The sequence below is a fragment of the Aspergillus pseudoviridinutans genome (genome assembly GCF_018340605.1).
Source record: "Aspergillus pseudoviridinutans IFM 55266 DNA, scaffold_7, whole genome shotgun sequence".
Taxonomy (NCBI): Eukaryota; Fungi; Ascomycota; class Eurotiomycetes; order Eurotiales; family Aspergillaceae; genus Aspergillus; species Aspergillus pseudoviridinutans.
In genome coordinates this window covers 1,667,969-1,680,272 of record NW_025091287.1, presented here as the reverse complement: position 1 = coordinate 1,680,272, position 12,304 = coordinate 1,667,969, and the positions used below count along the sequence as shown (strand labels likewise).

The window sequence follows — 12,304 nt, the reverse complement described above, 5'->3', positions numbered from 1 at the left end:
CGCGCCTGATTCAGTGTCTCACTTGGAAAGGGCCGGAGCCATTGAGATACATCTAGCTCGCCGAAAGGATGCTATGCATGCCTTCTCAGCCACAGGATCCATCGTATACGGCGTGATAATTATAGAATCTCTGAGCTTCACCTGAGCTTAATGTCTTAGCTGACTATGGATACCTGCTAGTTAACAGGATATGTACTCAATCGCAGTAGCAGTGTACAACATATAAATATCGCCTCCCTTCCCAACATTAACTCCTTATTCCCATCATCTTCACCCATCAAACTCACTTCCTGTCCACAAGTTTAATAACATCTACACAATGAAGCTCACCACCGCCTCGATCCTCCTGGCTGCTAGCTCAGCTCTCGCCGTCCCCACCAGCATCAAGCGCGACAGCTACATCCAAATCAGCGACTTCTGGGCCAGAGCAGCACCCACATCACCCGGTGCATTCATGCACTTTGTTGTTACCGATCCAAACTACCCAGCTGATACACCCACTGAGTGCAACCTGATCTGGTAAGTCCACGCCCCCTCGTCGAGCATACCAGACTAACCAGCACTTTCCTTGGCATTCAGGACCTATGGTGACCTTCCTAAGACAAATGCCCGCTGCAACAATGGCGAATATTACATCAAGTTCCCCAACGGCGCTCCCGACTTCAACTGGTTCACGCTGGAGCTCCAGAGAGTCAGTGGCTCAATCGCTGAAGACGGCCATGTCTTGCTGAGTTCGAACGCGAATGGTGCCGCGCCTGGAACTAAGTGGATTTGTGTGAATAACCCGGAGCCAGGGGTTGAGATTAGCTGTTCTTATGATGGGGTTCTTCAGATGGATGTTTCTTAGGGCGCTGCGCATGAGTACTGCGAGAAGCACGCCAGTTTACTAATGTGGGATTTATTTCATTCTCATGGACGCTTTTCCAGTTCATTTCATTGTTTTTGTGTATAGAATATATATTTGTTTTTCTCAATCCTTGTTACTCAGAAATCTTTATACTCCAGTCGAAAGTTCTTCACCCTTCAAGTTGCACATTGCAGGATATATCGTCTTCAAATCCTTGTAAACGGTCCGTAGCAACTGTCAAGATTCGGTCCTTATGAACCTAGCTATATCAGCCTTGTCAATGCCGAGAGTCAAAGCGCGGACAGGGTCTTGTGATATGCCGGTTGATTGTGTCAGTGCGATTCGTTAGTAGATACGAGCTATATACTGGACTGACTCAGTTCCGGAAGAGACCACCGTCAAGGGCCAATGAGGCTTCCTCAATCCATTTAACCAAGAAACTACCTTAGAGTTGCTTAATATCGTTAATTGCCTCGAATACGAGGTGTCAGACACTCTCCAGCGCATACCCCGACAGCGCAAGTCACATATAAGCTCCTATCTACTACAGATAGCTGCGTCACTACTATTCAAGGAAAGATAACCAGATGCACTAGGCAAAGCTGCCAGCACAAAAGGAATTCCTGCACTACTGAGGGACATAATCTGGCTTCTTGATCTGAGAGGCCTTACAGAGTACAAGCAGTGACCCTGTGATTGTTATGTGCAGTGTTACACAACCTAAGCCAGGGGGCCTCTCAGGAACGTGCATAATGCAAGGTATCGAAACCCTGCCATGTCCGCAAATGAAATTGGCCACAGAGCCAGAGTATAAATTTCACTGGGAAACCAGCCGGAATTATCCATTCTTATCGCCGAGTATAGGTTCAAGTCTGCTGACCAATGGAAGTCGCACTCATCTTCCTAGAACCGACCCTGATACTTCCGTAGACAAACATGTAATTTAGCCCTATCGTTATCATTCTTGCGCTGGCAGCGGTTGATTTCGCTCAATGCGATTCTTTTCTTCTCCTTCCCTGGCTCGCGGCTAACATTACTAGATGATGGGCCCTGTGGCAGCGCCAAGAGGTGTGAAGCTGATTGTCCCCGCAAGGATTTCTTCCCTATGATTAATCAGTGAGATATTGTGGATAGCAAGCTGCATTGCTATGTCAATTTTTACTGTGCTTGATCAAGCCTTGGAGGGTAATTGTTTTTGATAGAAGGATAATTAAACATTAGAATTAGAATTATGTCAGGAATAAACTATCCCCGACTAATTAGGAGCAAATTGCGTGATTGCCAGTGGATCCTCAATTATCCCCACTTCTCCCACTTTTGCGATAAATATAATCATGTACTCTAGTCCAGAACACCAACTTATGCCCACGACATCAAAAGCATAATGACAGACCCCTTCCCAAATAGCCTGGTCTCCCCGGCCGACTTCCACGCCGCCGTGAACTCACCCACCTCGACCCGGCGGATCATCCCTGTAGCCGCCGGCCGGCGCGCAGTACACACCCCCGCCTATCATGCCCAGCATATCCCCAACTCCATGTATGTCCTCACCTCAACCATCCAGCACCTTCACTTAGTAACAGGAATCCAGCTTCTTCGACATGGATCTCATCAGAGATATCACCTCGCCATATCCACAGATGCTCCCCACGGCTTCACACTTCGCGTCCTGCGTAGCTGCCCTAGGCATCAAGAAGGACGATGTGCTGGTCATCTACGACGCCGTAGACGTGGGCATCTACAGCTCGCCGCGCGTCGCGTGGATGTTCCGTTTCTTCGGCCACGAGGCCGTGCATGTCCTGAATAATTTCCGCGTGTATGTGCAGCAGGGATACCCCGTTGCCAGCGGGGAGATGCGTCATCTCCCGTCTGTGGACGAGTATCCTGTTACCCCGGTCAATAGCGACCGGGTGATTTCATTTGAGGAGTTGAGGGAGCTGGTTTTGGCTCGTGGGGAGGGGTTCCAGATTGTGGATTCGCGGATAGCGGGGCGGTTTCGCGGGGAGGAGGACGAGGCGGTGGCTGGGTTGAGCTCGGGGCATATGCCGCGGGCGGTTAATGTGCCGTTGGCGGCGATGCTGGAGAAAGAGTCGAGTAGATTTTTGCCGGTGGAGAAGCTGAAAGAGGTGTTTGAGAGGGCGGGGGTTGATGGGCGGGCGCCGTTGGTGTTGACGTGCAATTCGGGGGTGACGGCTGCGGCGCTGGATTTGGCGCTCGGCGAGACGGGTTTTAGGAATCCAAGGCGGATCTACGATGGGAGTTGGATGGAGTGGGCGCGCAGGGTGGATCGGCCGGAGTTGATTGTTAAGGATGTGCATTGATTGGTAGACTGCATATAGAATCTATATCATGAAGAGATCGGATCTTCGATCCAATTATGTATCGCTCTGACCACTTCGTCGCTGTTCTTCTCTAGGAACATCATATGCCCGTTGCCATGAATGCCGATTTCCTCTAGCTGCAGGTGCGTTGTTGGAACGCCGGCTTGTTGCAGAAACCGAGCAGTGCACCAGTCATGCGTGGCATGATACGATGCTTCGCTTGTAACGACCAAGGTCCGAATTTTAGAGAGGTTGACGAGCCGTCGAGGCGGAGGCTCATCAGCCTGGATCTTGCAATCTGACGTGTCACTGGAGTTGGATGTGATTGTCTGCTTAACAAAGTCCGCGTCTGGCTCAGTCACCGGGGGAGAATAAGTGATCGGTATATCAGTCAATCCGTACGGACGGGCGGGTCCAGTCCCAAAAACTGCATTCTGGAATGGCGGACCAGACGGTTCAATTGATACGATGGAATGCACCAGATCCGGTTTCCTGTCTGCCGTGACCCAAGCCATTGCTCCGCCCTGGGAATGAGCGACAAGTATCACCGGCTTGCCGATGGCGTCTAGCAATGCAGCGCCAGCGGGCTGCATGGAGGCCTCTTGAGCAGCGTTTTCGGCGAGTGAAGGAACGGTCGATGCATAATACGCATCGAATATGGAATCGCCCATAACACCCGTTCCGGGCCACTGGGTGTGCAGACTCGCCTGTGGCCAGAGGTTGTATTTTGCCGTGGCAGTAAAAAATTTCTGCAGATGCTCGGCGCTGTATTTTCTCAATTCTCCGTTTCTGATATCCCACGGGCTCCTGCCGCGGGAGGTGTGGTCGAGCAAGTAGCATTCGTAACCTTGGGAGAGAAAGTAAGACGCCCATCCTTCGCTCCCGTCGGGCTTGTTCAGCCAGTTCTGGTCGTGTTAGTAAGGTCAGACTTTCAGACAAGGAAGGTGTACCGTTGCTGTCTGATCGGCTCCGTGGATGAACACGATCGGATACTGCTTAAGTGGGCCGTCGACAGGCGTAAGTCGTTCGACGTACATCTGGTTGGTGAAGACGTGTTCTCCATCATTATTGAGGGAGTAGTTGCCTCCGACATAAAGGTATGTTCGGCGATGCGGAGTTTCGATGCCGGCCGCTAACAGGGAAAACGCAATCACTAGAAGATGAAGTTTTGCCATGATGAACGGTGGATGAAAGTGTAAAATATTGAACTGAGATCCTGAAGATGGGGAGTTGATTGTGCTCAGCCCCGCATCTGCATGGATGTGATATCGCTGCGGCAACGGCCGATGGTCTCCCGTATGTAGTACAAACTGCAGCTAATCTACCAAAGAGGTATAGATATGCGTTCACCTCATGTATCCAACTCCATCAATCTCGATTGCCGTGCTCGGCTAAAGATGCTTCATACCGCTGTAGCATTTTCTTCCCGCCTTTGATTCCCCGTTCGTACCTTTCTACCTCCTTCTCCACAAGCTTTTTGGCCTGTATAGCCCCGTCTGGTAATTGTAGAGCCCACTCTCTGAGCGCTTCAAGTTCGCGTTGCACCATGGCCATAGTATCTTTCTGCTCCCGAATACTAGTGACTGTATCCATTCTGCCGAGAGAGGCAATTCCGGTAGCGGACTGAAAGGTCCTCCCTGGACAAAGCCGTTCTGCGTCCGCTCGGGCCGCTTCGTACGCCTTCTGATAGATAGCAGCCTCCCTCTTTGCCTGCTGCAGGCTGACCTGGTGATATCTCGCACGGTCGGGGTCAGTATCGTTCGCCCAGTTCTGGTACGTTTCCACCCTCTCCCGCTTCCACTTGTACTCATGGCGAAGGGTCTCCAGCTCCCAGAGAGGGAGATCCTCCTTCCTTTGACATATTCCCCCCGGACACAACCTTTCCGCTTCTTGTTCAGCCTCGGTGAGAGACTCAGTGTTCCTCGCAGAGCGTAGCTCTTCTATCCAGAGCTTGAAGCGCGCCGCCCACTCCTCATCCGTAGACTTGGCCGCCGCAAGTTCAGCCTGATGTGCCGAAACACAGCCCTCCGCACTCCTCCTCCAGAGCTTGAATTTCTCCACGCATCGCAGTGGTTCTTCAGCGACGTACTTGGCCCTAGAGGCACCGTGCGCCCTCGCTTGAGCAATCTGAAAGCCGTCCCCGTCGAAATTATCCGGCCAGCCATACTCACGGTACAACTCTTTCAAAGGGATATCATACCCTCTCCATTCACCTGAGCAATGTTCGCCACCAGGAAGCTCATCCAGTGAACGATACCAGCGGATAATATCGCGTAAAACATCCCCAGCGCGGCGACTAGCTATAGGCTCAATGTTATTCCCATTCTTGCTTTCCTTCTTTGGTTCCTTTTCTTCTTTATCTGAATCATCGGAGTAAGTGACGGGTCCATCCGCCAGCGCAGGGTCAGTAGTGTTCCACCACTCCTGGTCGATAATCCAAATCCGATGCCGACGCGCATCGTAAATAATTACGCTCTGGTGATTTCCCAGCCGCGACAACGGGGTCACCCACGGCCGAATGTACGGCCCATTCTCATCGTCGTAGTCATCACCAACAGGACAGCCATAAAATGGATCCCGGCCCTGCAGCACGTCTTCCTCGCAGCGGAAATCTGTGAATGTGCCACCGTGGAAGAAATCCCTGTTACCGGCAACATGAGTGTTCACATAAGGAAGGATGCTATAGAGGTAGATGATGGCGGGATCAATCTTCAACTTTTCGTACAATGGGCGCAGATGGTCGATATTATGTGGACCCTGTTCGATTCCAGCTGGGTCGAGATAGCGCATCTGGGCGAGAGCCTGGTAGATTTCCAGCATGAGGTCGGCAACCTCGTGCAGGCGCGCTTTCTGATCCGGAGGGAGTTGATCGTCCATTTTGTTGGAAATCGGTAGCTGTGCATTTACTTTGCGTCCAACAGATTATACCTTATATATCATCCCCAGCTTGTGTATTGTGTGTGACAAGGAACAAGATTATGGTACCAATGCCCACAAGGCAGCCATTGTTGCCTGATCCTAGCCAGGACCCACATTTCAGGAGTCTAGAGCGTTGAGAGTTGAGGTCCACATTATCTATTTAGGATGGAAGGAATGGTCTGGAATCCGCGTTATTAAGTACATATAAAATAATATAGCGTGGTTTGACAATGAGAGTATCATATTCCCTGTACGCTAGTCGATCCTGTGTGTCCATGAAATGTTGTACAGGCTAGTGTAGTATATACATTTCAGTTGGTTTAGATGCAGGCTATAAAGAAGAGCAGTCGACCATCTTTCAGGTTGAACTAATGTACTAATATGAAATAGCGCCCAGATGAGTCCATACAGAGAGCGGTTAGGATTTCATTGTTGCTATTGACCAAGTGGTACCAAGGACCCAGATTCTCATACGTCTTAAGGCATGTGGCTGTGTTGGTGACTGATTGGTGGGGTTTCACTTCACCCGGAGATAAGCGCTGCTTGTTCCTTCTTAGCTTTCTCAGCTCGGTATCATCAGCCTCACTCTCGTCATCAACTTAATTCCATCTTCATACCATCTTCATATCCATCGAGCCAGAACATCGTGTCTCAACGGATCCGATAATGGGCGGCGTACGAGGAAAGTCCCAAGGCTGCGGGACCTGTCGCGCACGTAAAATCGCGGTAAGCCGAAACCCATCCAGATAAGAGCACACCGGACTAACAGACCCAGTGCGGACAAGAAAGACCCCGCTGCAGCCAATGCACCAAATCCAACCGCCAATGTGCGGGCTACCAGCGCGACAGGGTGTTTGTCCTAGTCCAACCCGACTCCAAAGAATCCACCCGCACAATCCGCCAGGAAATCACAAGGACCAACGCAACTCCACTAGAACAAGGTCCTGGACATGAGATCATCATGAGTTGCAATATTCGCCAAGATCTCCTGGACGCCTTTATCGGGCGCTGTCTCCCTCACACGCGGTTCCTCGCACGCGCCTGGTACAAACCGTGGCTCTTTCTCCTCCCCGACATCCCCACCAGAACCAAGGCGCTGGAATTCTCGACCTTGGCCATTTCCGCAGCGGCCGTCGGTCGGAGATTCAACGACAGCGCTCTTGTCCATCAGAGTCTCGGGGCGTACACGAGGGCCCTTCGCGAGATGCAAAAAGCGCTCTGGAGCGGCACTCTGATACGCGAAGATGAGACGCTGGCGGCGTGCTTGGTTCTGAGCTTGTATGAGCTCATTGAGTGTCCGGATAACGGGGCGGATGCATATCAGAGCCACTGCAAAGGATACCTGTCGCTGGTCAAGGCGCGTGGGATGGATGCTCATACGGACGGGATCGGGCATGATCTTTTTGTGGGGGTGAGATTACAGGGGGTGCGTTTTATTCCTTTTTGCTGGGAAGCTATTACTGACACTGTAAGATCCTTGACGCAATTGGCAACCGCGTGCCGAATTTCATTTGCGATCCTGTCTGGTGCCGGGATCCGTGGGCCTCGCGACCGAAACGAATGGCCGACCGCATTGCGGATTGTCTCGCTCGCATGCCGTCCATTCTCCAACGGTATGACCGATTGTCGTCTCTGCACCGAAAGGAAATTCTGGATTCAACATACGGACTTGTGGAGGAATGTCTGATCATCGATCGGAATTTACAGGACATCTACGAAGACCTTCGGCTTCAGGTAGAGGGTCCATTGTATTGGTCCGTCCTCTCACCGTCGTTTAAGGACAGTGTCCACGACCAAAGCTTGTTTCCTGTGACATACGAATTTCCCGATCTCAAGACTGCATCATTGGTGATGTTGTATTGGGCCACCAAGGCTATGCTGTGGGCTATGCTGAGCAACCTGTACGACGTCATTCACCTACAGGGGGTCCCTGCCATCACTGTCCCCATCGTTGAAGTAACCAGTGAGAAGCACAACCTCAGTCCGAACCATGACGAAGAGGTTTCAACCGATGGGGATTCCCCAACTCTCACCGATGGACAAACCTACTTGAGAATGGCACGCAACGTCTGCCAGTCTCTGGAGTACTGCCTGCAGGAAGATATGTCACTTCTGGGAATATTTGCCGCGTCAATTCCCGTAATCATTACAGTATGGGCTATTCGGTATCGACACAATGACGAAGCAGAGTTGGTCTGGTTGATGGCGGCATCGCAGAAGATGCGTCAGGGGCTGCGAATGTGGCCATACATATGATGATGGCTAGAAATGAAGCAAGCCACCAAGGTACCAACCTATTGAGCGGCACAGCCTCAAGAGGCGGAGCCACGGAGTCACCGCTCGACAGAACAGGGAGAAAACACCTTGTCAGCCCTAAGCTTTTTGAGGTATCCTATGCTCCATCGCGCTAAGCCTGTTTGGGTCAAAACCTGCGAGCCACGTGACTTCCGTCTCAGCTGTATACGAGAAAGTGCCGTCGATTGGATATTGCAGAAAAATCTGGGTACAGAGCAAATGGGCTGCCTTCGGTGGCTGAACAGGGTCTATGGAATGAGTGAAATATAAAGGCAGGGTGTTTCTCCCCCCGAATCTGTGTCTCAGTCCACCAGCTCTCACTCACACTTGCAATTCACCATCATTGTCTACTTTCATTTCAGCGATATCCTTTAGTCCAAAATGCTTACAGACCATTCGAAGGTCGCGATTGCGCAGATTGTCTTCTATGTGCCTGCCATACTAGCCGCTGCAGTCCTTTTATTCCACCGCCATGGCCGGCCCCGACAGGCCTGGATTATCCTCCAGGTTTTCTGCTTGAGTAAGTGCCTCCGTTCCACCTGCTACATGTTCAGTGAGCTGATAGTTACCGCTAGTCCGTGTCGCCTGCGCTATTGTCACCATACTCTATGAGAATACCCCGACAAGCGTCGGCCTCTACATCGCCGCCCTGATCCTCCTCAACGCCGGACTGCTGCCCCTGATTGCAGCGACTATCGGTCTTCTGCGGATAATGTATGTGCACTTACAGACAAGGTGGGAAATACTCTAACTCTTTTAGGATCGTTTACGAGTTCAAAGACAACAAGACCCTTAATATGCCCATGCGGATCTCTCGATTGTTGTTCATTGTCGGGATTGTCTTGATCATCGCAGGCGGCTCCTTGACCGGGAATTACGACGACGTGGACTCGGTGAACACGGGCCGTACGCTCAGCAAGGCGGGGTATATTGTTGTCGCAGTCTTTATGGCTAGCTTGGTGTTTATCCAGTGGCGTTTCTGGAAACAGTATAACAGTCTGTCCCGGGCAAGTCGAACCGTTAGTACCCCGTTCTGAGATATGGCAGTGGGTGATGCTAATATTGCTGTAGGTGCTCAAGGGCATGGCTCTCGCTGTACCGTTTATCATTGTGCGGATCGCATGGCTTTTCCTGTCGATCTATCATCCTGACGATAAGAGATGGAGTAACTTGAGTGGAGACATTGGACCGTTTGTCGTCATGGCGGCGCTGATGGAGTACATCATCGTGTGCATATACATCGGGACCGGGTTTATGATTCCCGCTACTAAGGGTGTGGCTCGTGTTGCTTACCAGGAGCGAGAGCTAGATGAAGGCGCAGGTGAAGGGACCACCCCATACGGGAAGCTCCATTCTCCTGAGCGGGCATGATTCATGGCTCGACAACGGACTGATAGAGAACTTTTTTTTGTGATTACAAGGGTATATAGGACTTAGAACGAGAGACAATTATATACAATCTATACCACCACACACCCTCTAAAAATGAGGTGTATTCAACGCCATCAAACACAACAACCCAGCAATCAACCCAGCAGAAGGCAACGTCAACACCCACCCACTGAAAATAAAGCCTAGCTGCTTCCAATTCACCGCCCCAAGATCATAATTCATCAGCGCCACCCCCGTCGCCGCCCCAGTAAGACACTGCGTCGTTGAAACCGGCAACCCCAGCCGCGAGGCCAACAACACCGTAATCGCCGCCCCCAACTCCGTCGCAAACCCTCTCGTCGGCGACATCTGCGTGATCTTATTCCCCAAAGCCCGCACAATATTGTACCCGTAGAACCAGAACCCAAGACCCAGAAGCAATCCCGCAACAACAAGGAACCACACCGGCGTCGGCGCCTTGGTGTCCACCTCGCCAGCACGGTACGTCGCATACACAGCCACCCACGGGCCCACCGCATTCGCGACGTCGTTGCTCCCATGCGCAATCGACATCATCATCGCGGAGACAACCTGGCAGTATGTCCAGAGGTGTTCGACGCGGTCGTCGTAGCGGCGCGCGCGCGAGTGGATGTCGCGCAGCTGGGCCGAGTCGTGCGTGACCACGTCGCGGGTGACGCCCTGCAGGAGGAGGAATTTGGTCCAGCCGATCCACTTGCGTGGGTGTGTCCAGGGGAGGTCAGCGACGGGGTGGAGGAAGCGTTCGTGGGGGCCGAGGTGTTTCTTGCGGGGCTTGAGCTCCGGGGTGGATTGTGCGGAGGCGGCGGTGCGTTCGACGTCTTGTGTGGACTCGAAGAGTTTGGAGTCGGTGGGGGGCTTTGCTTTCTCGCCGTTGTGGGTGTGGGTTTTCGTGCCGGCCAGGACTTCGCCGTAGGCGTCTTCGTAGTAGTTGGTTACGAATTGGTTGCCTTTGGCGGGGTAGTAGAGCGGGCAGTTGTCCTTTAGGAGCCACGGGCCAAGCGGGAGGTGGTAGAAGCGGACGCGGGCGTCCTGCTTGACGAGGCGGCGGTGGAAGTAGGGGAGGAAGAAGACGACGCCGATGAGGAGGCAGCCGAAGAAGACGCCCAGGATGATGCCAATGGCTTTGCCGGCGCCGAATTCCTCGAGGGAAGGGGCGGTGGGGGCTTCGACGACGATGAAGAGGGCGAGGATGGCGCCCGTCGTCGCGAGGTAGACGGGGATCAGACGCATGGCCCACTTGAAGGGATCTTTGCGCTCCAGGACGCTGTACTTAAGAATGCCGAAGATGATGGCCGAGAAGCCGGCTGCGATGGCCGGGGCAATTCCCCACGACGCGGCAATCTGAGAGACACTGCCCTTGGTCCATTCCCAGTGGATAGGCGCTTGAGCAGCAAAGCCGACACCGACCAGCGCGCCGACAATCGTCTGGGTAGTAGACACAGGCCAGCCCATGCCGGTCGCCAGCATCAGCCAGGCAGCATTTCCCATTTCAGCGCAGCCCATCGCCAGCATCAATGGTCCCGGCTGGTTCTCAAACCGGTCGATGCTAATAATGCCGGACTTTATGGTAGAGGTCACTCGGGCTCCTAGGGCAACGGCGCCGATGAACTCGGTACAGGCGGCCAGGATACCGACCTGCCACATGCTCAGCGTGCGAGCAGCGACGGATGTGGCGTATGAGTTGGCCACATCGTTGGCTCCGTTACCGAAGGCACTGAAGACGAAGGTGATGGAGGTGAGCGCAAGGATCCAGTCGTACTTGGCGGTCGCGAGGGGGATCATCTTGACTTCAAGCTGCACAAGCAGCCTTGACCAAATGAGTAGGAAAATTAATGGATGATTTGGGAACTACAGACGTAGAGAAACAGAGGGACGCTATATATCGAGCTCGGTAGAAAGCAAGAGTATACGGACTGCTCGCCAAGGCAGCTCGTGTGCTGCTGAGACAACCTCTAAAGCTACTGAACTCATCACATACACCAACGTGAAGCCACAGCCCGTTCCCATTCGCTCGTAGCTTTGAATTTTTCCGAGTAGGTTTCTTCTATGCAGGAGGGCGGACTTGGCGCCAAGGTCCGCCCAGCTCTCGGCGGACCACCACCACGAACGATCAGCAAATCACATTGAATTCCTCAGCACGTTCCTGAGCTGCTGGATATCATTCAAAGCAAAGGCAGTTGTTAAAGTTGGCCAGGTCTGCAGGAGATGTCCGTGTCGCCACTTTGGGTATCTCGGCGCGTGACTTGGCAGGCTCTTTCGAAGTCTGTTGCGCTTCATTGTCGAATCACACCAGCTCGATCCTGAATGCTACTCGTTGACGTCGGTGGCTAAGAAGAAACACTTCCACCCGCAGCCATGGCGTTGCGGCCCGGTCGACAACACGAGACAGCACGTGGGATACTGCTCGAATCGTACGGGTGCATGGCGCAAGAAGTTGCTTTGAACTAATTACGATATTCAAGATTTACTTGCACTAACGGGATTGTCCCCGCTGTAAACTTGGAAGAAGATG

General features: G+C 52.6%; 7 protein-coding genes across 7 annotated transcripts; 4 read left to right on the top strand and 3 right to left on the bottom strand.

Annotated features, from left to right (window-relative positions):
• Positions 1-319: 319 nt before the first annotated feature.
• On the top strand, positions 320-847 carry Asppvi_009893 (uncharacterized protein; the record flags this gene model as incomplete). Its single annotated transcript, XM_043305739.1, has 2 exons — positions 320-519; positions 580-847. 2 exons carry the CDS (start codon positions 320-322, stop codon positions 845-847), a joined length of 468 nt encoding a protein of 155 aa, XP_043161674.1.
• A 1,384-nt stretch (positions 848-2,231) lies between these two features.
• Positions 2,232-3,168, top strand: Asppvi_009892 (sulfurtransferase; the record flags this gene model as incomplete). Its single annotated transcript, XM_043305738.1, has 2 exons — positions 2,232-2,386; positions 2,439-3,168. The coding sequence occupies 2 exons, from the start codon at positions 2,232-2,234 to the stop codon at positions 3,166-3,168; spliced, it is 885 nt and encodes a 294-aa protein (XP_043161673.1).
• Positions 3,169-3,194: 26 nt separating this feature from the next.
• On the bottom strand, positions 3,195-4,343 carry Asppvi_009891 (alpha/beta hydrolase; the record flags this gene model as incomplete). The annotated part of the gene is made up of 2 exons (XM_043305737.1): positions 3,195-4,073; positions 4,119-4,343. 2 exons carry the CDS (start codon positions 4,341-4,343, stop codon positions 3,195-3,197), a joined length of 1,104 nt encoding a protein of 367 aa, XP_043161672.1.
• A 193-nt stretch (positions 4,344-4,536) lies between these two features.
• Asppvi_009890 (uncharacterized protein) lies at positions 4,537-6,045 on the bottom strand (the record flags this gene model as incomplete). The annotated part of the gene is made up of 1 exon (XM_043305736.1): positions 4,537-6,045. The coding sequence occupies one exon, from the start codon at positions 6,043-6,045 to the stop codon at positions 4,537-4,539; it is 1,509 nt and encodes a 502-aa protein (XP_043161671.1).
• A 708-nt stretch (positions 6,046-6,753) lies between these two features.
• Positions 6,754-8,343, top strand: Asppvi_009889 (Zn(II)2Cys6 transcription factor; the record flags this gene model as incomplete). Its single annotated transcript, XM_043305735.1, has 3 exons — positions 6,754-6,813; positions 6,863-7,513; positions 7,561-8,343. The coding sequence occupies 3 exons, from the start codon at positions 6,754-6,756 to the stop codon at positions 8,341-8,343; spliced, it is 1,494 nt and encodes a 497-aa protein (XP_043161670.1).
• Positions 8,344-8,763: 420 nt separating this feature from the next.
• On the top strand, positions 8,764-9,753 carry Asppvi_009888 (uncharacterized protein; the record flags this gene model as incomplete). Its single annotated transcript, XM_043305734.1, has 4 exons — positions 8,764-8,902; positions 8,958-9,096; positions 9,143-9,401; positions 9,454-9,753. 4 exons carry the CDS (start codon positions 8,764-8,766, stop codon positions 9,751-9,753), a joined length of 837 nt encoding a protein of 278 aa, XP_043161669.1.
• A 108-nt stretch (positions 9,754-9,861) lies between these two features.
• Asppvi_009887 (inorganic phosphate transporter) lies at positions 9,862-11,574 on the bottom strand (the record flags this gene model as incomplete). The annotated part of the gene is made up of 1 exon (XM_043305733.1): positions 9,862-11,574. One exon carries the CDS (start codon positions 11,572-11,574, stop codon positions 9,862-9,864), a length of 1,713 nt encoding a protein of 570 aa, XP_043161668.1.
• Positions 11,575-12,304: the final 730 nt, after the last annotated feature.